This window comes from Talpa occidentalis, unplaced genomic scaffold (assembly GCF_014898055.3).
Source record: "Talpa occidentalis isolate TD23 unplaced genomic scaffold, MPIMG_talOcc4v2.1, whole genome shotgun sequence".
In the NCBI taxonomy this organism is placed as follows: Eukaryota; Metazoa; Chordata; class Mammalia; order Eulipotyphla; family Talpidae; genus Talpa; species Talpa occidentalis.
Genome location: NW_026555331.1, coordinates 100,946,136 through 100,972,707, shown reverse-complemented (window position 1 = coordinate 100,972,707; position 26,572 = coordinate 100,946,136). Strand labels below are relative to the sequence as shown.

The window sequence follows — 26,572 nt, the reverse complement described above, 5'->3', positions numbered from 1 at the left end:
CCATTTATGTTTATGCTTTCTTTAATGCTACAATAGCAGAGTTGAGCAGATGTGACAGAGACCGTGTAGCCCACAAAGCCAAAAATATTTCCTTCCTGGCTTTCACAGAAAAATTTATTGATCTGTGACCTAGAATTATACCCTCACCTTTATTTTCAATTGTCATACTATGTGTTTCAAGAGTTCAGAACAATTGTTTATAAAAAATCTCTTACTTTAGATTAACATGATTATATACATTTAATTTTTAATGGAAATTTCACATACTATGTACATATATTTTATAATATAAAATACAAGAATGTCAGTGCTCTATGGGGCAGTGTTAAACATTTTTTAATTTGTCAAGCACTATAAATAAAAATGAAAGGCCAGCAACAACTTGGGAAAAACATTGCACTTCCAAGATATTGTCTGTTTTCAGACTTTATTTTTCAGGAAGGAGAAAAAAGAAATGTCATGTCTCACATGGTAGATGGTTTTAGTTACAAATGGAGATACAAACTTTACTGATCAAGTTTCTAAATATATCACTTAAACAGGAAAACCAGGGACCTCCTTCTCTGGAAAAATAATAATACATGATTTCAAACGCAAGCGCCAGCATGTATAGAAATTTAGATGTAGCTAGAGGAGTGTGAGTACTCCAAGTGCAGGCCCATGCACCTAGCAACATGCATAATATACAGAAAGCACTAACGAAATGCCCATGGAATAAATGAATGAATGAATGTCATTCCTTCACATAGCTAGTCATGGCAGATTGTCAGGAAAATATTCCCACTTGTTTATAAGATAAGCTTTTTCTTTTTAGTTTAACAACCACACACCACATATTTAAGACTTGACCTTTATCATTCTTCTGGCAGATCATACATGTTCATTGAAATACAATTTGGTTAGTTTGGACTGTGATCTTAAGGACAGGAACACATTCATTCCATGCATCTGGCCATATGGAAAGCTAGAAAGTGTCCAACCTAGGTCAGGCTCTAATAAACAGGACCTTTGCCACTATTCAGTTGACACGGTACATCTATCCACAAATCACCTATCAGCATAAGTGAAACTCAAATCACAATGAAAGAAAGTAGGGCTAACTACTTTTCTCAGTAATACAACATGTCTGAGGTTTCATGCAGTATCATTCCTCTTCATTTCACTGTAATGACATTTAATCCATAAAAAAAGTAGACCTCCTTGAACCAAAGTATATATTTAGAGTAATCTTCAGTGAAAAAAGTGAAAAGGAATCCATCTAGCACAGCTCATGTAAAGAGTGGCATCAAATAGTAAGCCATTGTTCAGAAATAAGGCTGAATATTTAAAGAATTTCTGGTTAGTTCTTGAGCAGTGGATCTTTTTCCTTGTTTCCAGGGAAGAACACGGCCTTTGCACGGCTGAGGAAAATATTCAGGCCTCTGCCTTTGACCACGATCCCAGTACTGTTTTCTATTGGTTTATATTCCTTGTGTTTTCTGAAAGCAATGTGTTAGATAGATTAAGAAAAGCTCTCCAGCTGGAATACATTACTTTGTACAATCCTTTACATACCAAATGCCAAATGGTTAATTCCATTTAACATAATCTATGGCTTGTATGACAATATGAAAATATATTTATTTTCTCTTCTTCATGCAAGAAATGTGCCTGCTTACTATAACTTGAGATTATATGTTAAACATTAGGCTGACAATTTTGTAAAGCTTATGACATCTGGTAGCATTTTTAGGATTAAAAAAAAACCACAGCAAAATTAACAGGCTACTTTGGTATTCAATGGAAGATTTTCCTCCCACAAACAAAATATTTGGAAGCAAAAAAAAGACTCATGCAAACATATGCTATTTATTTTTGACAATACACTCTAGAGACTTAAGGTGTTAAAACTGGCAACTTACTTGTACATGAAGAAGGCAATCACAGTGATAAATATAGCCAAGCAACCAATGGAGATCAGGACACCATTTGCCATTCTAAGAGGGGAGGCTGTGTCTTAAAACAGAGCGAGACCATGTTAGTGATATCCTCTACCTAAAGAACATATTGCAATTAAAGAACATGTAATGCAATTAAATAAATGAGGAAACAAGGCCTTCAGAAGATATTTGGCTCCCTCTGACCTTTCAGTAATCTTCTCCATTAATAATACATAGTCTTTGGGTCAGCTTATCTTCCATTAGGAGAATGAATTAGCATGTCTGGAACATTGTGTTAAAGGCTCAGGAGGGAGCTGTCACGTCCTGGATACACCTGCCAGGATGTCAGCTGGCCCAGCCGTGCCCATGTAGCCAAGGGTTCCCTCTTGCCTCATCTTTTACTACTACTTTTTAGTTGTGTTAAAAATCCTGGGAGGTGCTCATTCTCCCCATGCTCTTGCAAATCTCCAAGTCCTCTGCTGGGTATATGCTTCTTCCAGCTGACCTCAAGTGTCCCTCCCTTCAGGATACCTTCTAGACGGTCATGAGAGCTTGGATCATGCCTTCCTTTGTCACTATTCTACTTCCCTCTTCCTCTGCCTTCTTCACGTTGCATTTGTAATTACTTCTTTACATATAGTTCTTTCCTCTAGATTCTGAGAACCATGAACTGGGATTATGTCCTCTTTTAGAATTTAGCAAATCAACTACTCTTGCTCTACCACCAACATATTACCAGAGTTTATTTATTTTTCCTCTATCTTCTCTGCCACCATTGCAGGTCCAGCCACCAGCATTCTCTCCTGAAAGGACCTCTGAATTGTCTACCTGCTTCGTCTTTTTCCTTCCAACAATCTTGGCTTTATTCATCAGTCAGTCATCAGTGATCTTCTGAAAACATCAATCAGATTATGTTTCAAGCCCACCAAAAGCTTCCCTTATGTACAGCACAAACCCCAAACTCCACCAGTGGCAGACAAGGATCTAAATGGGTTGCTGTTATTCTTGAAATTGAGGTCTCAGTTCAGAGGATACCCTTCACCAAGTGGGAGCTGCTGTGCACAGGACAGTCTTTGACTTCCCCATCTGGAGAGTCAACCTCTGTCCCCTATCTCCTATGCTTGTCACTCTGACCTCTCTCTGACCTTGTTTTATTTTTTTCACAATATCATCTTATTTCTATATTGTCTGGTTCTGCTCACAAAAGCAGAACCATGCTCCACACTGGAGACTGTATGTTTCAAGCCTAGAGTTGTGATGCATATGGAGTTGATGCTCAATGATTATGGCAGGTGCTTCATGAGTGTTCACTGAATCAATGCATATAATAATTTCATCTGAAAGTCAATGAGTTTGTCTTTGACAATGATCTATTTTGGAAATTCTGACTTTGAAACCCAAGTCATCAAGGTACAGTCCCCACTGGATTAAATACTCTCCATTTGAGTTTCCTTCATTTGGATTTGGAAATGACTCAGGTCACAACAAATGTTTGCACTCAGTACATGAAGAATGAAAGGAAAGCAAATATCTAAGCCTCTAAGCCAGACAAGAGAACAGAGGTTTGCCAGTGATGGAAATTTCATAGACTAGGTAATGACCCTAAAGGGGATTCTAAAAGAAATAACCACAACAGTTCCTGGAGGTGACAGTGTGAAGATCCACATACACTGAATACAGAGGTGTCACCTGCCCCACCTGGGCCTGCCCCCTGTAACCCAGGCCTCAATGCACCTCGCCCTGTATAAAGCAGGCAGCTTTGTATCTTTGTTTTAAAGTTTGTATCTGGATCTTACCAACAAAAGCTCTCATACAAATAATTACATGTACGATAACTTAGCTTTTGCCTTTTATATGGTTAGTGAGTAAATACATGTTTAAGTACATTTAACCTTGTGAGATAAACTTTAAGTCCAGAGGGGTTATTTGTGAATTAGTTAATAGACTATCTCTGACAATGCCTAAAGGAAGGGGCATAATAAGGTGTGTAATGTGTATATAACTTAACCTCTCTCTTCCATTCCACCAGGTAGCACTTCTTTTTAAGATAAAGCAGTTCTTACAACCAAGTTGGTTATGAGTGAAATTCAGGTAAGGTTACCAGGTAGAACCCTTAATATTGAGGGTGGGGAAAATTGAAAGCCACCAGTAAATGAAAATTCCCCAGTGGAATTCCTTAGTCTGCTCTGGTAGCATTTGCTTGTCCAAGCAAAGTGTGGTTTGTTTGGTTATTGTCTCTGTGGGGTGCTGGTAGAATCTGGGAAGGGGCAGAGGGACACATGGTGAATGTAAGGGAGCCAGGAGTCTGCTTGGTTCTTCTTCCTCTTCAGCTTCATATTTTTGCTCAGGTGGATTCTAGTGACAACATGATACCAGCCTCTCCTAACGTTCATGTTTAATTGAAGGACATTGTTATTTTCATTATTGAAACTTACACTTTCCCCTTGAAATTCAAAATCTATTCCAGCATGAAGTGATCATATTCTATTACGGGCCCATGATCACAACTGATTTATTTTCACCAAAAGGCTGTTCTTTGGCCACTATTTAACTGGGTCTCTCTCATCTCTTCCCTAAGTAGAGTTTCTGTTGAATTATAATGCCAGTTCTCAAATCCATATGACAATAATTCAATGAATTTTGCTCTGAAATCAAATTAAACATTAATCACAAAGGCCTGAATAGCTTTAGCATTGGATGCACACTTTATCTGCAATGTGAAATACTCGTAAAACCATGGAACAAACTCACCTTTACCAGGAATGGAGACGAGGGTGCTGGTGAAGGCCAGGCTGGCATCATCACCCAGAGTGAGGTTCAGACAGTATGTTCCAGACCTGCTGAAGGCTCTTCTCACCGTCAGCAAGCAGGGGTAGCCTGTGTCCACATTCACAGGGTCGCAGACTGTGTTCTGCGGAATTTGGCAAGTGGGGTCGGAAATTATGGTACAGACCTCTGTGGGAATTCTGAGGGTACAGAGACAGCGGGGGAGAGAGGAGTTCAAAGTCAGTTTAACAAGGTGAATCATGACCTTTCTACAGAATCAAATCCCACCTTTCTCCTGCTGAAACTACAAGCTGAATTGTCACGTAGGCTTTACTCTTAACCAAGCCTGGGTGATGAACTACTGTTCCTCTGTATCTTCAGGAAGGTGAGTCAGGGGCTGTTAGAGGCTGTATGAGGCCCAAGTCATTCCTCCCACACTGACCCCCTAGGATGCCCAAAGAAGCAGATAGCTTGATGTTAGGCAAAGAGCACGACAAGCTGCAGCTGGCCCTGCCTAGGTTGCTGTAGAGAAATGACAACGGCAATCGCACAGCAGCTGTTCATGCAGTGTCTACTGGGTGAGAGGCACTGAGTTTAGATCTATGACACGGTCATTCCTTTGATGACCTTATGAGGAAAGTAACATTATCCCAGTGTAGCAGGTGACAAAGCAGCTTGGAGAAGGAAAATCACGGACCCCAGGCCATTCAGAAAAGAACAAACTTATGATTGCTGATTTTAAGTGGAGGATTTCAATGGTGTTTGTAGGTTAAAAAATTAAAATTGGGGATCATTCAGCATCATTTTCCACTTCATACAACTTTTCTAGAGCTTCCCCAAGTTATTCTGAAAAACAGATTATACACAATATAATTAAATAGATGACCTTGGGAAGGAGCCAGATGAGCCATAACCTTACCCAGAACATAGGTTCTACTTCTTTCTCATAAGCGCTAACATCACCAGGACCCCATGTCTCATCCTTAGCTAAGCAGGTAGAAGTGGAGCTGGGACTTGAACAAAAGATGTCTGCCAACTGTCCTTGTGACCAACAGGCAACCTGGCCATGCCTCACTGTCTTAGCCATGATGCTCGTGGGCAGACTTCCTGGGTGGGGAAATCAGGCTCTGAGGCTGGGGTTGATGAGGGTATGGGGTACAAGGGAGAACACACTTTCCTCCCATCTGGCCCCTAGCCCCTGACCCCTAAAGCAGTTTTACTCCTTCAGTCAGGTTTTCCTCTATTCCCTGTCATCCTCATTCTACTCCTCTCCCCAGGCCAGAGAGCTTCTTAGCGAGTCCACTTATCAATTAAGATGGATTTTTATACTGTTCCATTCTCTTGATTATTTTATACATTTACATACACATATATTTTACTCAATTTACATGTTATATGTAAGTTAGTCAATGTATTAATATATTTAACTAGTTAATTGAATAGTATTTGTATTCATTTATATGTAGTCTATTATATATAGTTCTATTCAAATTATAGGAAACCAAATTATATAATGCATTAGAAGGAGCTTTGTAAATCAGAGAGAGACTGGATTATCGGGCTTTGCTTTTAAGGGGAGACCATGTCTACAATTTCACACTGGCCTCCTGCCACCCTGGGAAAATTAATCAGGAAGATTAAGGGTGGGGGTCCAGCGAAACAAGTACATGTTCCTCAGGCTCCTTGTAAGTCCTTTCTTGTCCTGGCTTACTGATGAATCAGGAATTTAAATCAGCTTAGAAAAGGGACTGGTGTCAAGGCCTTTGTTCAGGCTGGGGTCCCCACTTGACCTGTTCCTCTGACCAAGACAATGTACTCACGTCCCCTGGCAGGTCACGACAAAATCCACCAGGGAGTCGTCAGGCTGTGGCATGGGCATCAGGACATCTGTCATCTGGATGATGTTAACCTCCAGAATTCCCTCTAACAAAACAACCCCCATAGAAAAACATATCAAAATACAACAGAAGCCAAACCAAACCACCCCTCTCCTTAACCAGTCAGAGACCAAACAAAATAGAGGCAGCCTTTTTTGTCAGATCTGGGAATCTACCCATAGCTTTGGAGACATGTCCCTGTGGCATTTTCATATCAAATGGAATTCATTTGATTTATTCCTCAGTCCAACTTAGAACTTTATTTCTGGAGCCTGTGAGTGTTAGATAGCAGCACCCTCTCAGCAGGTGTTTTAGGTGTTTAAGAGTGCAGCCCCCAGGCTCAGGGCTTGGCCTGTGTCTTTGGAGCAGAGGTGGGTCAGTTCCAGGATGTGCTGTGGGTCTTAAGGCCCCCATCCCCACCCAGAACCAGGATATACAGCGTGGACTTTGCTCCCCACCTGTCTTCTCTGTCGAGCACTTATGGGCAGTGCCCACACGTACAACCACGTGTGGTGGCTATGTTCATTCCCCTTTCACATGGATGTGACTTTGTGAAGTCAGCTAGAAGAAAAGTGGAAGCTGTGGGAACATTATACTGGCCTTCCACTGAAGGCACACGCATCCAGATGGTTGGCATACACAGGGTGGGGGATCCTGGCAAACTAACAGGCCTCGTGGGGGGCTCATTTCCACCAAGCTAAGGAAGGTTGGGGTAGGCAGGTGGCAATCTAGAAACTAGAAGAGTCTTTGCTCAAGCACATGTGGTATCACCTCAGTCACGGTGCCCCTGCTTCCCATGGCCACCCCTCCAGAGTCAGTGAAGTGAGGGGGTGTTTCATGGTGGACACCAACATCCTTTCCCCACTGGTCTTACCTATAATTGTGATGCTGGCTGTAAAGTAACCATTTCTGATAATCTGGCAGTTTTCATCAGAACTCTCTCTCAACTCCCAGGGGTTGTCACTAGTAGGCACTGGAGAGTTTGTTAGAGTAGTTGTTAACAATGTAAAAGATGTATGACATAATGAAAAATCAAAAATTGTCTGCCTGCTCTCTAGAAAAACATCAAGAATTCTGTATAATTAAATGCTGCAGGGCCTCCCTGGTGGTGCAAGTGGTTAAGTATCAGCCATATAAAGTTATCAGCAGCCACTGCAGCAAGAGTTTGATCCCCGGCCAGGGAGCTAACCCACATGGCACAGCAGACTTCTCCTGTCTTGCCCGCTGCTCCCCTTAGGAGTGTGTTTCAGTAGATCTGCCTGTTCTGTTCCCCACTCTGTCTGTTGAATCCTCTCACCTCCCTGCACCTCTGGTCTACATCCCGGTTTTTGTGTGCAGAACTAAATAAAATAAGTCTTTTTAAAAAATATGTAAAAAAAAAAACAACTCCCAAATGTTGCTAGGATTTAAATCTTTGGGGAGTGTATTACAGGGACTTTCACTTTTATTCTAGACTTCTATATTGTTTGATTTTTTACTAAGGAACATGCATTTATTTTGTAATTTTACACACTTCAAAAAAGTGTTCATCAAAATCAGTGTCTTATATGCATCTTGATTTAGAAAGACCTTACTTTATTAATACCACCTATAACATTTTATTATTTAGATTGAACAGTTTTTGGTGAAAAGAACTGCAGCAAGTCCAAGAAATAGGTGGTGTTTCCTCTAGGCTTGGTGATGGCGCCCTCTTGTGTCCATTCAGAGGATGTCGGGCTAATACTACTGCCTGGATGCCGGTGCAAAGGGCTGTGATAGTACCTTATGGGGTGGGGAATCCGATGGAATTTACTTCCCAAAATAGACTCTCAAGAACTTCTCAAGTTGTTTTCATGCATTACTAGTCGAGGGTGGGGTTTAGTTAAATATGCCTTATCCAGAACAATTTTAATATCTAGACTCTTTCCAACTTGATAGCTTAGAAATACTCTCAAGATACATTCTTTCTTGAGCCATTGGGAAACTTTCAAGTGTGGCTGTGTTTTTATGGGAGGTTGGGTGTATGTGGACAGGTAGGGAGGAGACTGGAGTGGGGACAAATGTGAGAGGGGGAGTAAGGAGAGTGAATATTTATAATGAGTCAATGTATGTTCTCATAGCTACCAAAAAAGGGTGCGGGAGACAAGCAGAGAAGTGACATGCTAGAAGGAGGAAAGCATCTGTGCCATAATGCAGGCCAGTGTGAATTAGGACAGCTGAAGAGCTTTATGGGAGTCACCAAATTCTATTTGCAAAGTGACTTCAAACACATTCCTTTCTTCCCTATTCTAAAAGCTTAAAATAGTCACATAAAGAAACCAAAAGCTATGAAATAGAATAATTTCTTTTAACAACCATTTTCATGAGAGATCTAATAATATAACCTACAGGTTTATTATTATCATTGTTATCGTTCATTCAGCTGTTAAGAATCCTCCTCAAGGTCTCCCCAGTGGCGCAGTGGTTGAGCGCCGGGTTGCGAGGCTGCCCGCGGCCTCTGCTGCATCAGTTCGATCCCCGGCTACTCCCTGGCCACCAGAGGAGGGTCCCACATGGCGCACAGACCTCTCCTGCTGCCCGCTGCTCCCCTCAACAGTGTACTTCGTCAGTCTGCCTGTTCTGTTCCCCGCTCTGGTTCTGGTGAATTCTCTCACCCTCCCGCGTTTCTGACTGCACCCAGTGCTTGTATAAATAAATAAATCTTTAAAAAAATTTTTTTTAAAGCTAAAAAAACCCCAATAAAACAATATTAAAAAAAAAAAAAAAGGGAATCCTCCTCAGAGATGCCGGGGAAAGCACTTACCTGGAGAAGTGGTGACTAGTGGAGGCCTGGGGGAAGGTGAAAGACAAGGTCCAGGCACTGTGGCCTGCACAGTGAGGTTAAGGTTGAAGGTTCCATTGAGCACGTATGTGTGATTCCAAGTATCACTGCTGGAAACAAATAGACCAGTGTTGTCCCCAAAGTTCCACCTGTAGTCAATGGCAGACTTATTGAGGAAATGGCTGGGGTCATGAACCAGGACATTGAAAATAATAGGGAGGTTCCTGAGGAAGGTTTCATCAGATGAATTTCGGTTGTTCTTCTGGGACATCGTCACAAATATGGGAATCTGATCTAAAAAGGTACATTCAGAAAAGAGTGATTTTAAGTAGATGATGTCAATGGTGTTTTTTGGTTTAAAAAATAAAATTAGGGATAATTCAGCATTATTTTTCTTTCTATATTCAGTTTTTCTAGGGTTTCCCCTAGTTATTCTGGAAGTCATAGGTTATACACAATATAATTAAATAGATGACCTTGGGAAAGAGCCAGATGAGTCAAAATCTAGCACAGAACGTTGGTTCTACTTTTTTCTCATAATCACTAACATCACCAGGACTCTGTGTCTCATCCTTAGCTAACTCAGAGTTTACGCCACTCACCTGTCACCACATACACATCTTTCACTTTTGCAATGGGAACATATGTCCTGCCGTGTCTTCTGTAAACAGTGACATCCATGACTTGAGGGCCAAGTGTCACGTTGGCTGTGTTTATAGAAACTCTCGCTGAACACCGTCCCAATTTCTGGAAATACTGACCTTTGAGAGGATGGAAAATTTTAGTTATTGGCTATGTTACATGATGCTTCAAGGAAGTTGTTTCTTAGAGACTAGTGAGTGCCACTTAGAGATGGTTCTGGAAGGGAGAAAACAGGAATGGGAATATAGTCCTGGTTCCTTGAGAAAGGAAGATGGTGCTCATTTTATATCAATGCTGATAAAGCACACTCACAGGTAAATGTAATTATATATACTTAGTTAAAATGGAAAGAGCTGTTGCAGGATAGTACAGTTAGGTATCATTTTAGAAATACTACAAGTGGCTAACAGTTGAAATACATGTGTTTCCTACAGAAAATATACTTAATGAAAGTATGTCGAGTATCTAAGAGAGCTAAGAAATTTACCCAAAAATCTACTGTAGTTTTTTTTAACAATAACACAGTTTTAGCTGTATTATTAAACTATTTTTTTGAGGGGGGAATAGTATCCTCCACACCTTTAATAATATTTGTTCATAATAATGTAACACATAATGAAAAATAAATAGTATATAAAAAGGAGTGAAGTGACTCTATAAACACATTTCTAGGACACTCTTCAGTCGTTTTTTTTTTCCTTTTTCTAATTTTTTCTGTATCTAACTCACTGCATAGCTAGTGAAAGTAATTTCTCTCCTTCAGGGCGCAAAGATTTTTTCAGTCCTTGCAAGACACTCAATGTAGGTCTATCACTGGAAGAACAGGTATTGTAAGATGATGCTTGTGAGATGGGGATGTTTAAAGACCATGTTTATCATATCTTCAAGTATGTTGGAAAAATATTCTGGTCCTGTAAGGGGTATGTAATGTGGAATCCCTCTCCCCTTATCTTGAAATGCAGAGGCAGTTCTGTGGGTAGTTGTCACCCAGAGGATTAATTATAAAGGAGGAAAATGTTAGTTTGGGCACTGAGAGACTACAGAGGTAGTGTTTGGTTGAGGGAAAATGTCAGTTAACTCTAAGACTGCAGTAAAAGATGGGAACTCAGAATAGTCTTGTTAAAAAAACAGAGTAATTTCTGGGATGAGGGCTGGTTTTAAATAAAGACATCTTATTAGTTAAGTTAATGGATATTAACTAGCCTAAAATGAATCTGGAGTGTTAGTGAGCCTAAGTGTCAGAATTCTGTTATGGAGTGATAGGTCTATTAAATCAAGGTGTTTGTTCGTTGACTGATAGCATTATGATAGTAATTTCTTTTTAAAAAGTCAGCTTTAAAGCAACTGATTTAGATAGATGAACATAATATTTGACATACTTTCTACTTTGTTCACCTGGATTATATTATATTTGCTTTGATTTGTAACTAAGTTAATTGACGCAAGAAAAGCTTTCTCTAATTTTCAACAAAAGACATTTAGAAATTTGGATGCTGCATGATTGTTAGCAATTTTCAAAGGCTCAGAGCCATGTGTACTTGGTAACAGTTTAAACTAAGAACTTAGCATCTTTGCTAATAATAATCTAGATGTGTTCTTCCTAAAAATAGTTACTACAGCAGTAATACAGCAAAGTGTATGCCATTTGTAGTTAAAAAGTAAAAAAGAGGGTAGGCTATGTCAAAGAATAACAGTGATTAGAGTGTTTTATTTCTGTACACTAGAATATGGCACAGTTATTAAAAGAATGTATAATTTTAATGATAATCAAGGCTCATAAAACTGAGCAAAAGTGCGTATCCATTATGATCTCCATCAAAAATACTAGTAAACACCGCAGTGATAATGATATCTCTGGTGCTAATTAGGGATGACTTATTTTTCATTTGTACTTTTCTGCATTTTCCTACAAAGGACAGAAGTGTTCTTAATTGTTAAAAATTCTAAAAACAAAAAAATTAAATAAACCAACAAATTTTCATCCATGTGCCATTCAAGTAAATAAATGTCAACATTTTGTCAAGTTACTGTTTTAGACAGAAAAAAAAAGCTGAGTAGTTTTGTTTTAAGTGAGAAAGCTGAATTCCTTTTCTTTCCCCTTTTAAATTCTTTGGTGTCCTGGACATTTGGCCAAGCTAACCATGATTTTATTTTCATCCCTCGCTCTTTACCCCACCTCAGGAAAGTTAACGGAGGAAGGATTGTTAAGGCTCAAGAGTTCTAATTCCTGACTATAGGATAAAAGGAAGTAGCTAAACATTTAAGAGAAGCTAAAGAAGCTAAGGGGAGTTATAAAAGTCCAACCAAGTGTGTGAAAGACGTAGACAAAATTCCATTTCTTCCATCCAGGGGGGCGAGGGAAAGGTTTCCCATCAGGAAACACGTTGTGATGGCCATGGCTGCTGCCATTTCCCCAGTCGCTGTCCTCTGCCCATGCTGTCCAGTTGTAAACATACTGCTCGGGAGACGGGCCGGTATCTAACCAGGAAAGAAATAAGCCAGGCTTGTTTTCAGGACTAAAAATGCCCAGTGGTCATCACTGAATAAAATACCTTTTCTTATTATAGTTTTTCTTAACCAGTTTAAATATAGTGGTACAAACAAAAACTTCATATTCAGGATTCATCCAACGGTACATTTATGACCTGTATATTTTTATATCCATGTCTATGATTCAATAAAAGTTTTCTATAAAGCAATTATCCAGGAAGTTTAATTCTAGAGATATCACTTAATATATCTTCACATTGCATCAAATCACAAACATATTAAGACAAACTAAGGGATGCTCTAATTTTTTTATTTTGATCTACTCTGTATTTATTCTACTTGTAGTTCTTCCCCTGACTCATTTGATATCATGAGTCTCTAATCCTAAAGACTTGACTACCATGTCCCCCTAGAATTGGAGGGAAATTATTGATGTAAACTCAGCATCATTATCACCCCTGCCACGGTCAAAGCAGGGTCATATACCACATCGGGCTATTTTCTCTCTTCAAGTATTTCAGAAAAGGAAGAGGGAGAAGAGGGAGAAGGAGAGGGAGCAATGAAAAGAGGAATGTAGGAGGGGAGGCAGGGAGGGAAGGAGAAAGGGAGGAAGGAATACAGCAAACTGTTCAAATTGTTGAATCTACATAGAGGGTATTTGGGTGTTCAATGTACACTGCTTTCTACCTTTCTGTATGAAAAATTTTACTTTAAATATGTCATGATCAGTATCTTTTCATCTAGAACAGTCCCTTCACCCTCCTGATTTTTTTGTTACTGACATATTGGAAAAGCCTTTAAATCAATCTCTTAGAGTCATTATTACTTTTGATTCTCAAATTACCCCAAATGTATCAGTAGGAGTCCCTTCAAGCTGGCTTCTGTGCCAGGTGACATATGAGTATTAGCTTTTGAGTACTTTCTTGTTTGCTAGCACAACAGGATGTCCCAGGCTCACCTGGTACTTTCCTTGCCCTAGCCCTGGAACAGTCATTTCTTCAAAGAGCACTTGTTCCTTTTAGTGGGGTAGATATTTCATAAAAATTTTTCTTAAGTCACAAAGATGTTTTCATATAAAAATGCTCAAAGGCTTAAAGTTTCATAGATTGTCATTCAAAATATTCATAATAATCAGCTACTTTTTAAAAAAGGAAAAAGAAAATAATCCCACAAAAGATAAAACACTTAAAATATCAAAGCCTTCCCCTGAGTCAAATATTTTTCTCATAAAAAGATGAGAAATGAATAAGGAATAAACACATTGACAGCTTAATAAATAATAAAATCAAATCATAAAATATATAATTGCCCTGTGACTGATCAAAGAATCTAAGTAATGAGCTCAGTTTTTGGTTTTTAGAGTGGACAGTTCTAACAAGATAATTTCACTTGAAATGGTTGTATTCTCCCTAACACACACAAAGAGCTTATCTGCTTAACTAAGAGCACAATACACACATTTTTAGCATTTGAGTTACACACATTTACTTAAATATTTGTGAGCAGACATTGTGACCAGCAACATCTGTCAAATTGGTTATTCTTTGAGCAGTCAAAAAGATTGCAATGATAAAACTAAAAACTGAGACCCAACAAGGTGTTCTCTGTCCAATCAATAGGACACAAAGAAAAAGCTGGTGTGATGGTGCAGGCTTTGAAGAGGGCTTAACAGCCACTTGTGAGTCCCAGTGGGTTTGGTGGCTGCTGACACAAGTGAACAGAGCTGTGGCTCACTCTCCCAGTCATCCATCTTGAAGAAGGGACTCAGCAAGGAACCATAGCAACATTTTCCATTTATAGAAGTACCTGTGAGCGTGACGGTTTATGAGATGGGTCTCCAGTAGTTAAAAGAACTAGCATGTTCCTGTGGCTTGAATAACATTCCTTACCATTTCTGCAGTTCTCCTCATAGACTATGTTGCCATCGGCATCTTCCTTTTGGCATCTGGGAAATACCAGGTTCACCACAAATGATATAGTTGAGCCTACCAGTGCAGGTGAGTCACTGGTCAGAGATGCCTGCACATGGCCTCCTAGGGCACAAAAAGTGGAGAAGGTGATGAAGCATCCTCATTCACCTCTCACTGTTAAACAAGATAGAGTTAAACCTACTAATAAGGACCAGGGGACCCTGTGTCTTTCATGATACATTAATTTATTTTCTGGCTTTCTAACTTAGTTTCTAGAACACAACAAATTAAAAAGGTGAAGAAAAAAAAAGAAATCAAACCAGTAAAGAATTCTCTAACCACTCAAAGAAATTTTACTTCAAATTAAAAAGTCTGCACCATTGTACTGAAGAGACATGCATTAAAGATTTGTATTTTTTAGTCTCAAAACCATGATTGAAGGCCATATTCTTCCATGCAAATGGGGAAGATAATCACTTTCCAATAGACCACACTTTTGAGGTGGTCACTTATTGTTCTGAAGATGATCACACCCTTGTTAGTTAAATAGGTTTGAGGATAAACCTCTTGCTCTTCAAAATATTTCAAGAACTAACCTTTGTATATTTCTAATGAAATTAAACATTGTTTTGTGGCTTAGAAAGTGGTAGTGTTAGGACAAAGGAAAGTTGGCCAAAGCAAGGCACCCTCCCATTTGGAAACAAGAATACTGTCACTCATAGAAGCTTCATGAGCCATGTGACCTCAAAGACTATAGTCTTGGTGACTTGCTAAAATGGAAAGTTACATTTGTTTGTGTTAAATCTTTTGATTTACCTTTCCAGGAATGTTTCCACCTTGAGTCTCCCCTCTTCCACACTGGATAGAGTTTTTCATTCCAATCATTTTCATCTGAGGACCAGCCATTTAATTGGCTTTGCTCCATCATATAACTAGAAGGTCTTTCATTGCCCAGCACATCCTGAAAGCCTGTATCAATATTGAAGGAAAAAACTCCAAATTATTTGGTCTCTTCCACGCTTCACTTCATATTTATCTTACTGTTTAAAGCAACTTTTTATTTCATAAGGTTGGAAAGCATAAGTTCTTTCAAATATGTCAAGCAATTGAAGGGTATTTAAAAAATGTCTACTGGAAATATCTTGAATCCAAGCATTCAGACCCTATCATTTTATGTACTTTAAATGAATCAAGGAAAATATTTGAAAGTAGCTATTTCTTGGCCACCATTTGGTTTTGCAATGCACATCCTCTGATATTTGGAATTCATCCAAAAATCAATAGGAAAACACCGATGCCAATGATCTTCTGGTCAGTTTTTGCATCTGCTCCCATTCTGAACTGTTCCACTTGGCCAAAGGAATTCCAGGCTCAGGAATGCCTCCAGGGGTCCAGGAGATGCATACAGTACTGGAGCTCCCTGTGGAGCACTCTAGTTTTTTATGACCCAGCATCTCACCTGTCTTGAGGATTGCTCCACCTGTACTTGCATAATCTACATTTGTTGGGGAGAGTGGTTTTTTTTTTTTTTTTTTTTTATTTTTTTTTTTATAGAGGCATGTTTTATTTATTTGTTTGTTTGTTTGTTTTTTTTGTTTATACATGCACTGGGTACAGTCAGAAGCACGGGAGGGCGAGAGAATTCACCAGAGCCAGAGCGGGGAGCAGAGCAGGCAGAAGGACCGAAGTACACTGCTGAGGGGAGCAGCGGGCGGCAGGAGAGGTCTGCGCGCCATGTGGGACCCTCCTCCAGTGGCCGGGGAGCAGCCGGGGATAGAACCGGCGCCGCAGAGGCCGCGGGCAGCTTCGCAACCCAGCGCTCAACCACTGTGCCACCGGGCAGGCCCGAGAGTGGTTTTTCTTTAATGACATTTATTTCAAGTTGTCTTTTTTTCTTGAGACTCCTATGTCTCTTTGTATTATTTCAACTGCATGTGAATCTACAATGACCTCAAACTGAGTAGCTAAATTTTTTTAAAAAAGAATACAACAAACTCAGTAGTAAGCAGACTTTAAGATAAAAAAGAGTGTGTGTGTGTGTGTGTGTGTGTGTGTGTGTGTGTGTGTATAGTGGTGAGGAAGATGTGAAGGTAAGTAGAATCATATGTAGCCCTGCCAAGGCTTTTCCTCTATGCTGCTTGCTCTGCCAACCAGCAGAGAGTTGTCCGGACTACTTGTTACATACTTTGTCAACACCTTCTCTTTCCTCCTTTTTACAAGGGCTGTGAATGGAAAGAGGCAAGAATCCCTGGGTGTCTGATAGACCACTAAATCCCAACCATTCTTATTTTTTTCTTGCCAGAGTATTTAATGCAGGGCAACAGAAAGCTAGGAGTGCTCAGATTTTGCTACTTTGCCTCCTCAAGGGTGGGGACTCTTCTCAAGCCCACAGCAGAGATTCAATCTCAAGCTAATCTGTTTACTGAGAGAAGAGGGGCTGCTGGAAAGAAGGGGATAATTAGATGCACATTGAAGCCAGTTCTCCATCTTCCCAGACTGCAGACTCTATGGGAGATGCATTGAGGTAAGACAAATGTTACCATGTACATCTCTCACCCCAAGCACCTCTCACCCCGCCTTGTCCCCCTCCCTACAACCTCAGCCACAAGAGACTTGGGGTGTGCTATCTCTAGGGCAGCAGGGGAAAGGACTCAGCCATCAGAGAAGAATGGGCAGAGCCTCTAGTCCCTCCCCTCCCCTTCTTACTTCTTGCCTGCAGCCCTAGGGACTCTGGGCTTCCTGCTTCTCCTTCTCACACCACTGCACTGCCTGGGTTTTTCTATGTTAGAAAACCCTCAGACACAGATGTTCCAGGGTTACTCACAGCTCCCCCCTCTTTCTTTCTCCACCCAGCACGGCCAGCCAGGGACCAGCTCTGCAAGCACAACTTAATTAAAGCACTTTCCTCTCCAAAGGTCACGGAATGGAGGAGGGTGCCTCAGGCTGTGTGTCCAGAATCCTCTCTTACAACTGTGCAGAGCAGGTAAAAAGCAAGACCTGGGCTCTTCATTCCCTCAAGTAAGTGGACCACTTGCTCTACCGAGGTGGCTGTGGGGTTTACCTGAGTCCTGTCAGCAGTCAGGGCAGCCAGCACACAGTGGGCTGGGGGATGTAGTGCTGGTCCTTTCTGAGCTGGTCCCTCCGCAGCTCTTACCTCCCCCACTGGAGTTGTCTGGCGGAATCAGCCCCTTGGACTTTTTACCCAGTGAGTGTTACACCCCTGTTGGAGTAGGAGGGTGGACCTTCTGGGTGATATATCCCTTCACTCCTCCCTTCTACTATCTGGCAAGAAAGTAGGCGGCAATTGGGAAGGAAAAACTTCCTAAGACAGGGGTTCCCACGATTTCACTCTCCATATACCTGAGGCAAAGAATGGAGCTGGAGGTGTGCTGTGGTTTCTACATTCCCAACAGTTTCCACGAGAAAGGAGTGAGTATGGAAGCTTCCCGAAGAGATTCTTGAAGCCCAACTTCTGACTCAGACAATGTTGCTTCAGACAACCATCATTTCAACCAGTAGCCAGAGAATGGGTTAAACACAGAAAACAGTGTGTCACTCACGTTTGGCGGCATCCAGTGGCCATCTTGCAGCCAGAAGCAGAAATCCCAGGAAACAGTAGAGACAGTCCATGCTGGATTCTCCCAGACCCGGGCATGGATTTAACTTAACTCCTCTGGCTCCATCCACTAAGAACAGCTGCTCTTCTGGCCTCTGCTGTGCCCACCTCCTCCTTTTAATTAAATGCAGGGCCTCAGGCAGATCATGTGATAGTATTAAGCAGCACTGCCTGATCTGGTCTCTTGAGTTCAACCTCTCACAACTCATGTGCTTCTGACTCACTCACTCCTAGCAGCTATTTATTCATTTTTCACACGTACACCATTTCATTGATGTGATTCCACATTTCTAGGTAAAGGGGGCTTCCTTTCCTCTGGACCCTACTTTTGTATCTTTCACCAAATAAAATTTCAATCTCCAACTTCATTGATTATCCACTTGCTGTGGTTCCTTTACTGATTCACTCACCCAGTTCATGTTGAGATGTCACAATTTTGTTTCTTTTGCTATAAATTAGATGAGCATCTCCTTCCAATGCTAGTAGCTATGCAAGTACATTCTCTTCTCCCAAGAAGAGACAAAGATGGGGGAGAGAGCTGTAAATCACTGGAAATTGTGTGTTACATATATGGACACTAACCTATATATTGTGCCAAAATGTGCTTGAAACAGCTGCAGAGGTCTGTGGTAGCTGAGAGATTTACTCAAAAGTACAGTTAAGATATCTAGCAAGCCCATATAAGTTTTGGAATAATTTACATCATTTTTGGTAACTACTGTCAAAATATTTATGTTTTGTATCACTCAGGACCAATTACATAAAATGCGTGGCATATTTACTTCATGTTACAGAAAGGAGGCGTTTAGTGTAAAGACACGCATGGGTAGGACATAAATTGCATACAATCAAAACAGTTGTGGTTACAGAAGGGCATAAAATGTGGCAACACATTGTGCTTGTGATTTTGGTCTGAGGCACATCCACATGACTATTTTCAGTTCATTTATAAGTTCTGTTTGGGGGTAAAATTTGAAGCATTGACTGAGTTTCAGTTGTGCTAATGAGGAATAGAAAGAAATAGTCTGTGAAACTGAAATTTATGGTGAAACTGAAATTTATGATGTGAATGGCCACCTCCCTACTCTAAGGCACACACAGCTATTTAGAGCTCCTTTTGGCCTTTGAAGCAATTGTGAAGGGAAAAGCAGCAAAGGGAACATATTATTCACAACTGAAACAAAACTGTTATCAAATACAGATGAATACACAAATAGAAATATTTATTACTTTTATGTAATGTTAACGTTAGTGTAAAATTATAAATAAATTAAAAAAACCCTTTGTATAGGGGAAACTTACCATTTATATATTTTTTAAGTATTACTGTCCTTTGTCCCTGACAATGAGTTCTGGCTTATATCTTTGGCCAAATTAGCTACCTCTTTCTCTAAATAAATTGTAAGTTTCAAATTCTCCTGTAACAAAATCTTTCTTAATAGGGAGACAGTGATCAAATCATCTTTTTATGACTTCTCTCCTTCCTTGCCCCACTGAGGGGAGATGGTGTAACCAGGCCACCAGGCAGCTGGATTGCCAGGGACAGGGAGCTAGAAAGCAGAATTTCTTAATTCCCAGTTATTACAAATTGGACAATCTGTTTCTTGATAATCAACAGTTGACAAAATACAAATTAGTTTACTTTGTAGAACTCATATATAAGGTTATTTTGGATGAGGAATATATTCAAGGTTTTTTTTTAAAAAAATAAAATCATATTGCGAAACAGTTTGAAGTAGTTCATTGAAAAAAGAGAAACATCACAATTGCTTGGTGTTATTGACATGATTCTTCTGTTCTAAAATGATGTCAAAAAATGCAATAGTCAGCTTTTGAGAATGTCCTAACAAGTGTCTAAGTGTCCTGGTTGACACCTCCCGAGGCCACACTCCCAACCTGAGAAGCAGCAGCACCTGAGATGTTTTGACTGTAGCAGCCCCCCAAACAGGGCCATGTGGCAGGGCAGGCTGTGGAGGGAGGAAGGCAGATAGCATCTTTGATTTTAAGAACAGGTCAGTTCAAACTGGTGTTTTGAAGCAAGATAATTAAAATCAAGAGTCAGCACCATGAAGTTATCCGCAACTACTGCAGCACAAGTTTGATCCCCATTTCTTATAAACGGCTACTGCGTAGGTCCCCTATTGCCACTGTAGCAAATGCAGAAATTTGGAGCCTTAAGACAACACAAATTTCCTGTCTTAAATGCCGGAAGTCAGAATTCAGAGAAGTCGCACTGAGCTAAAATAAAAATGTCCGCAGGGAGGCTCTAGTGAAGAATCTGTAATCTTGCTTTTCCCAGTTTTTAGAGGCTTCCCTCATTTCCTGGTTCCATCTTCAAAGTCAGGCCCCGCAAGTCTTCCTCACATCAACTCACTCTGCACAGATTCTCTTTCCTTCCTCTTTCTTATTAGGACCCTTGTGATTACCTTGAGCTCACCTGGATAATCCAGACTAATCTCCTTGTCTTCAAGTCAGTTGGTTAGCAACCTTAATACTTCTTTACCAGGTAGCCTCTTCCCAGCTTCAGGGGATTAAGATGTGGCTGTGGCGGGAGGGGGCATTGTTCTGCCCACCTCAATTATACAGCAGGTGACTTAGCAAAATATTCTATTTATGAAGAAGAGTGTGGGATGAGAGCAGTAATGGGAAGTGCCTCCCCAAAGTTACAGACTTGTTGAAACATAGCCTTTGATATTTGGCAGAGTGTCAAGGCAAGAATAAACTAAAGATAAAGGAATCAGTTCAAAGAGAGAGAAAGCCCATGTGACTGCCTTGTCCTAATGTGGGCCTTTTAACGATGTTATAATCAGAGTCACGGTTTTCAGATTTAAGTATTAACAAATGACTCAGAGCCTTCTGTTTTGTGTCTAGTTCTCTGCCCTCTCCTGTCTGGGCATTCTCCGCATGAATAGGTAATTAAATTCCCTTGTTTCCAGGCTGATTGAAATTTTATTTATTTATTTATTTATTTTATTTATTTATTTTTTTAAATAATAAATTTTATTTTTATATTCCCCCATACAATTGCAAACGCCCCATTCTGACCCCAATCCTTCCCCTCCCGCCCCCCACCCCCCTGATTGAAATTTTAAATGACTCTTTCCATAAAGTATTTTCCCTTGTTTTTCAATGAAAGATAAGAAAACAAACCCCCATGGTCTGTGTGTCCTTTGGTGTCTCAGAGATGTGGCAGCAGCCAGTGTTAACCTGATTTACACCTGAAGGAATTGGGTGCTGGATTCAGGCAAAGGAGTTTTCTTCTTGAAGTGCTGACTGCAAACATTTTTTGACATGATTCCTCCTATGGAGTTACTGGTCCCATTTAAAATTAGAAGGAGCAGTAGGTGAGTTTTAGCTTTGTTTTAAAAATATTTTCTCTCTAGGGGCCTCCCTGGTGGCGCAAGGAGTTAAGCACTGCACTATGAAGTAATCTGCAGCCTCTGCAGCATGAGTTCAATCCCCGGCAGGCCAGGGAGCAACCCACATGGTGCAGCAGACCTCTCCTGACTCGCCTGCTGCTCCCCTCAGCAGTGTACTTCAGTTAGTTTACCTGTTCTGTTCCCCACTATCTCTGGTTAATTCTCTCACCCCCCCACATCTCTGGCCTGTACCCCAGCTCTTGTATGCATAAATAAATAAATGAAAAACAATAAAAATACTTTCTCTAAGTTATTAGTGTGGATTGTGAGACATGAAAGTTTATTGTATGAACACAGATGCAATGAAGTTTGTGTTTCTTGTATTTTGGTTTTTTTAAAATATTTATTTATTTATACAAGCACTGGGTACAGTCAGAAGCGCGGGAGGGTGAAAGAACTCACCAGAGCCAGAGCGGGGAACAGAACAGGCAGACTGACAAAGTACACTGCTGAGGGGAGCAGTGGGCGGCAGGAGAGGTCTGTGCACCATGTGGGATCCTCTCCGGGGGTCGGGGATTGAACCGGCACTACAGAGACTGCAGGCAGCTTCGGAGCCCATCACTCAACCGCTGTGCCACCAGAGGAGGCCCTGTTTCTTGTTTTTTTTAAAGATTTATTTATTCATACAAGAACTGGGGTTTAGGACCTCCCCTGGTGGCGTAGCAGTTGAGCGCTGGGCTGCGAAGCTGCCGGTAGCCTCTGCAGCACCAGTTCCATCCCCGGCCTCTTGTGAGGGTCCCACATGGTGCGACAGACCTCTCCTGCCACCCACTGCTCCCCTCAGCAGTGTAGTTCATCAGTTTGCCTGTTCTGCTCCCCACTCTGGCTCTGGTGAATTCTCTCACCCTCCCGCGCTTCTGACTGTGCCCAGTGCTTGTATAAATGAATAAATTAATCTTAAAAAAAAAAAAAGAAGTAGCAAACATCCTAAAAAAAAAAAAAAAAGAACTGGGGTGTAGACCAGAGGTATGGGGGGGTGAGAGGATTCACTAGAGACAGAGTGGGGAGCAGAACAGGTGGATCTACTGAAATACACTGTTGAGGGGAGCAGTGGGCGGAGAGGTCTGCTGTGCCATATGTGGGTCAGCTCCCTGCCTGGGGATCGAACTCATGCTGCAGTGGCTGGCGATAGTTTGATAGTGCTGAGACTTTAACCCCTGCACCAGGGAGGCCCTGTGTTTCTTCTTTTCTCCCTTTGGTGCCCATAGAACAGGGGGCAGAAGGGAGGAATGAATGGGCCCTGAGGAGAGAAGAAGAAGGGAGGGGGCCAGAATAGAAATCTTTCAAACACAAGAAACAGAGAAGTTGACATAATCAACCTCCATGTTCCTATCCCTGCTTCAGTGATCCTCAGTGTATGGACAATCCTGTTTCGTTCATCCTCTCCCCACGCAGTTATCTGTTGATTATCTTAAAACCAATCCTAAACATCACTGGCTTCTGAAATTTAAACTAAATCAAATACTTAGAGAAAAGGCGAAGGAAGCAGAGAAGTCTTTATGGAGAAAGTATGTCCTCACTTGTTTCTTGACTGATGAGTTAAATTGAATAAACACAGGGCCTCCCCAGTGGTGCAGTGGTTGAGCGCTGGGTTGCAAAGCTGCCTGCAGCCTCTGCAGTACTGGTTTGTTCCCCGGCCGCCGGCGAGGGCCCCACATGGCGCGACAGGCCTCTCCTGCTGCGCCCGCTGCTCCCCTCAGCAGTGTACTTCGTCAGTCTGCTTGTTCTGCTTTCTGCTCTGGCTCTGGTGAGTTCTCTCACCCTCCCGTGCTTCTGACTGTATTGCTGTGGCTGCAGGGAGTAGAAAATGGTGGGATCACTGTTAATGTATATGGGTTTTTTTTTTTTTTAATAGAGGCATGTTTTATTTATTTATTTATTTATTTGTTTGTTTTGTTTATACATGCACTGGGTACAGTCAGAAGCGCGGGAGGGTGAGAGAATTCACCAGAGCCAGAGCGGGGAGCACAGCAGGCAGAAGGACCGAAGTACACTGCTGAGGGGAGCAGCGGGGGGCAGGAGAGGTCTGCGCGCCATGTGGGACCCTCCTCTGGTGGCCGGGGAGCAGCCGGGGATCGAACCGCCGCCGCCGAGGCTGCGGGCAGCTTCACAACCCAGCGCTCAACCGCTGCGCCACCGGGGAGGCCCTGTATATGGGTTTTTATGTGATGAAAATATTTGGGAATTAGAGCTAGCTGGTAGTTACACACACATTATTACTGTACAAAATGCCACTGAATTGTTTATTTTAAAATGGTTATGTGAGTTTCATCTTGATTTTTTTTTTTTTTGTGGGGTGCACAGCAAGGGCATGAAAGAAGGGGCTTTTGTAGAACATCTGGGTAGCACAAATATATACAAATATAAGGTGAGCCATACATGTAGTTTTAAATGTTCTGGTTGCCACATTAAAGGAAGTAAAAAGAAATGGTTTTGCTTTATTTAACTTTTTATCAAAACCATTAACATTTCAACATATAATCAATATATAAAATCATTAGCCAACTCTTTTACAACCATTGTTTCATGCACAGTCTGTGAAATGCAGTGTGTTTTGCACTGACAGCACATTTAGATCAGCGCGGTGTGGGTGCTCCCTGATCACCATGACCTGGGCTGGCAGTTGGGACACTGCCACTCTGCAGGGTAGGTGAGGACTCCTCTGGCAGGGAGGTGTGACCTGGGCCTTGCACTGCTCTAAACAGAGAAAGTCATGGGGACCATGTTCTAGAGAGGAGCAGAGGCTAGAGGCTGTGGAGGTCGGCCACTGATCAGGGTGACATGATCACCTCCTCAACCACCCAATAGCCTGATGTGATAGAAAGGGACAGAAAAAAAAAAAAGGGAGGGCAACAGGGAGAATGTTTTAATGCATGTCTCTTACTTTTTTCTCTGTCCAATTTCCCAGGAGTGGAGACAAAGAAGAGGAAATGTAGAGAGAGGCTGAGTTCCCATTACACATAATTGATTTAATGACCCCATCCCCACACACCCCGACTGTTCGTCTCCAGCATTCTTTTCAAAGTGAAAATAAATCTTACAAAACTTGGTTGTAAAACTTTTTCATCTCAACTTAGTCATCAGTCCTTGCTCAATATAATATTTCAGTGTTAGTCAAGCGTGAAATCTCTCAAGGCAACTGATTTCAGAAGTGTCAGTAATGTTTGCCTTTTTTCTAAGTTTAATTTTATTTTGAAATTATTTATTATTATTATTTTTTTAAAGATTCATTTATTCATGAATACAAGAACTGGAGCACAGGCCAGATGTGCAGGAGGGTGAGAGGATTCACCAGAGACAGAGCGGGAAACAGAACAAGCAGACTGACTGAGATAACACTGCTGAGGAGAGCAGCGGGCGTGACAGGAGAGGTCTGCCATGCCATGTGGGTATCTCCCTGGCCGGCTGGGATGGAACCTGCACTGCCGAGGCTATGGACAGCTTCACAGCGCTGCAATCAACCGCCTGCACCACCAGGGAGGCCCTATTTTGAAATAATTTTAAAAATACAGAAGAGTCACATGAATAATATGGGAAATTCCACATATCCTTTAGCCAGATTTACCAGTTTTAACATTTTGCCACATTTGCACACTATCAAATTCACATACACTAGTGTGTCTATACATATATACACATTTTTTTTAATGAACCATAAATTGCAGACGCCAGGCTTCCTACTCTTATTTTCTTTACTTAGTATTTCCTAAGATCAAGGACATCTGTTAATATAAGTACAATGCAATTACCAAAATCAGGAAATTCACATCAATTTAATAATACTACCTAAACTGGGAAAAAGTTTACAGTTTATATTCCCAGTTTATAGTCAAAATTTTCCAGTTATCCCAATAACATTTCTTATGGCAGTTTCCCCCTAAATTCAGGATCCGACTTAGGATCATGCATTATATTTAGTTGCTGTGTCTCTTTAGTTTCCTTTAATCTGGAATATTCCTTCTGTCTACTTTATCTTTCATGAAATTAACATTTTTGAGGAGTTTAGGCTAGCCTTTGTTTTTATAGAATGCTACTTTGGCACTGTCTGAGCTTCCTTATGCTTAGATTCAGGTTATGCTTTTTTTTTTTTTTAGATTTATTTCATTTATTTATGCACACAGGAGCTGGGGTGTAGGCCAGAGGTGAGGAGGATGAGAGGATTCACCAGAGACAGAGTGGGGTGCAGAACAGGCAGATCGACTGAAATACACTGCTGAGGGGAGCAGCGGGCAAGACTAGAGAGGTCTGCTGCGCCATGTGGCTCACCTCCCTGGCTGGGGATCAAACTTGTGCTGCAGTGGCTGCTGATAGCTTCATAGTGCTGAGACTTAACCCCGTGTGCCACCAGGGAGGCCCAGGTTATGCATTTTGAACAAAAATAGCATGTAAGTGCTAACACTTATTCTTTAGTCCATCATATCTTCCAATAACTTTTGAATAGTTTTATTCATTTAATTGAAAAGGGCATGATATATACAGCTCTTAGCATAGGGTAGGGCATAGGGTAGGCTCTGGAACATTCTTTATTTTTTTTAAAGATCTATTTATTTATTTATTTATTTATACAAGCACTAGGTACAGTCAGAATTGCGGGAGGGTGAGAGAAAGAGAGAATTCACCAGAGCCAGAGCGGGGAGCAGAACAGGCAGACCGACGAAATACACTGCTGAGGGGAGCAGCGGGCGGCAGGAGAGGTCTGCGTGCCATGTGGGACCCTCACCCAGCAGCCAGGGATCGAACCGGCGCTGCAGAGGCTGTGGGCAGCTTCGCAACCCAGTGCTCAACTGCTGTGCCACCGGGGAGGCCCTGGAACATTCTTGTTGATTGAGTGTTCCTGTTATGGTGATCTGCGGCCTTGATGTTCCTATTACAAATATTTTGGAAGTAACTGCAGATGTGGTGGAAACAGCAAGAGAGCGAGTGAGAAGTAGAGCCTGAAAAAGCTTGATTGAGGTTTGGAGACTTTATGTCAGCAAAGGGGGGCTGTTCCAATTCACACATGAAATATATATTACAAATTAAAATTTCATTCACATAAAAAGCTGGAAGCTTGTTCTGATTTTAGTACATATATGGGGAATATTTAAAATGTTCAGGATGTGATTTTATAGAAAATATTTACATTAATGTAAT

General features: G+C 41.2%; 1 protein-coding gene across 1 annotated transcript; it reads right to left on the bottom strand.

Moving 5' to 3' along the window:
• Positions 1-279: 279 nt before the first annotated feature.
• GPNMB (glycoprotein nmb) lies at positions 280-18,128 on the bottom strand. The gene is made up of 11 exons (XM_037509114.2): positions 17,965-18,128; positions 15,221-15,373; positions 14,384-14,527; positions 12,309-12,482; positions 9,965-10,123; positions 9,345-9,656; positions 7,437-7,535; positions 6,506-6,608; positions 4,671-4,885; positions 1,902-1,995; positions 280-1,478 (listed from the first exon to the last, which is right to left on the bottom strand). The coding sequence occupies exons 1-11, from the start codon at positions 18,032-18,034 to the stop codon at positions 1,340-1,342; spliced, it is 1,662 nt and encodes a 553-aa protein (XP_037365011.1). The 5' UTR covers positions 18,035-18,128; the 3' UTR covers positions 280-1,339.
• Positions 18,129-26,572: the final 8,444 nt, after the last annotated feature.

What these genes read in the sequence shown, in the direction of transcription:
- GPNMB (XM_037509114.2), bottom strand. Translation starts at nt 18,034, where the DNA reads ATGGACTGTCTCTACTGTTTCCTGGGATTTCTGCTTCTGGCTGCAAGA. An exon ending in TGAGGAGAACTGCAGAAATG is followed by an intron (nt 12,483 to 14,383) that starts GTAAGGAATGTT and finishes TTTCCTGGTTAG; the next exon opens with ATACCGGCCCGTCTCCCGAG. An exon ending in ACTAGTCACCACTTCTCCAG is followed by an intron (nt 7,536 to 9,344) that starts GTAAGTGCTTTC and finishes CAAACTCTCCAG; the next exon opens with TGCCTACTAGTGACAACCCC.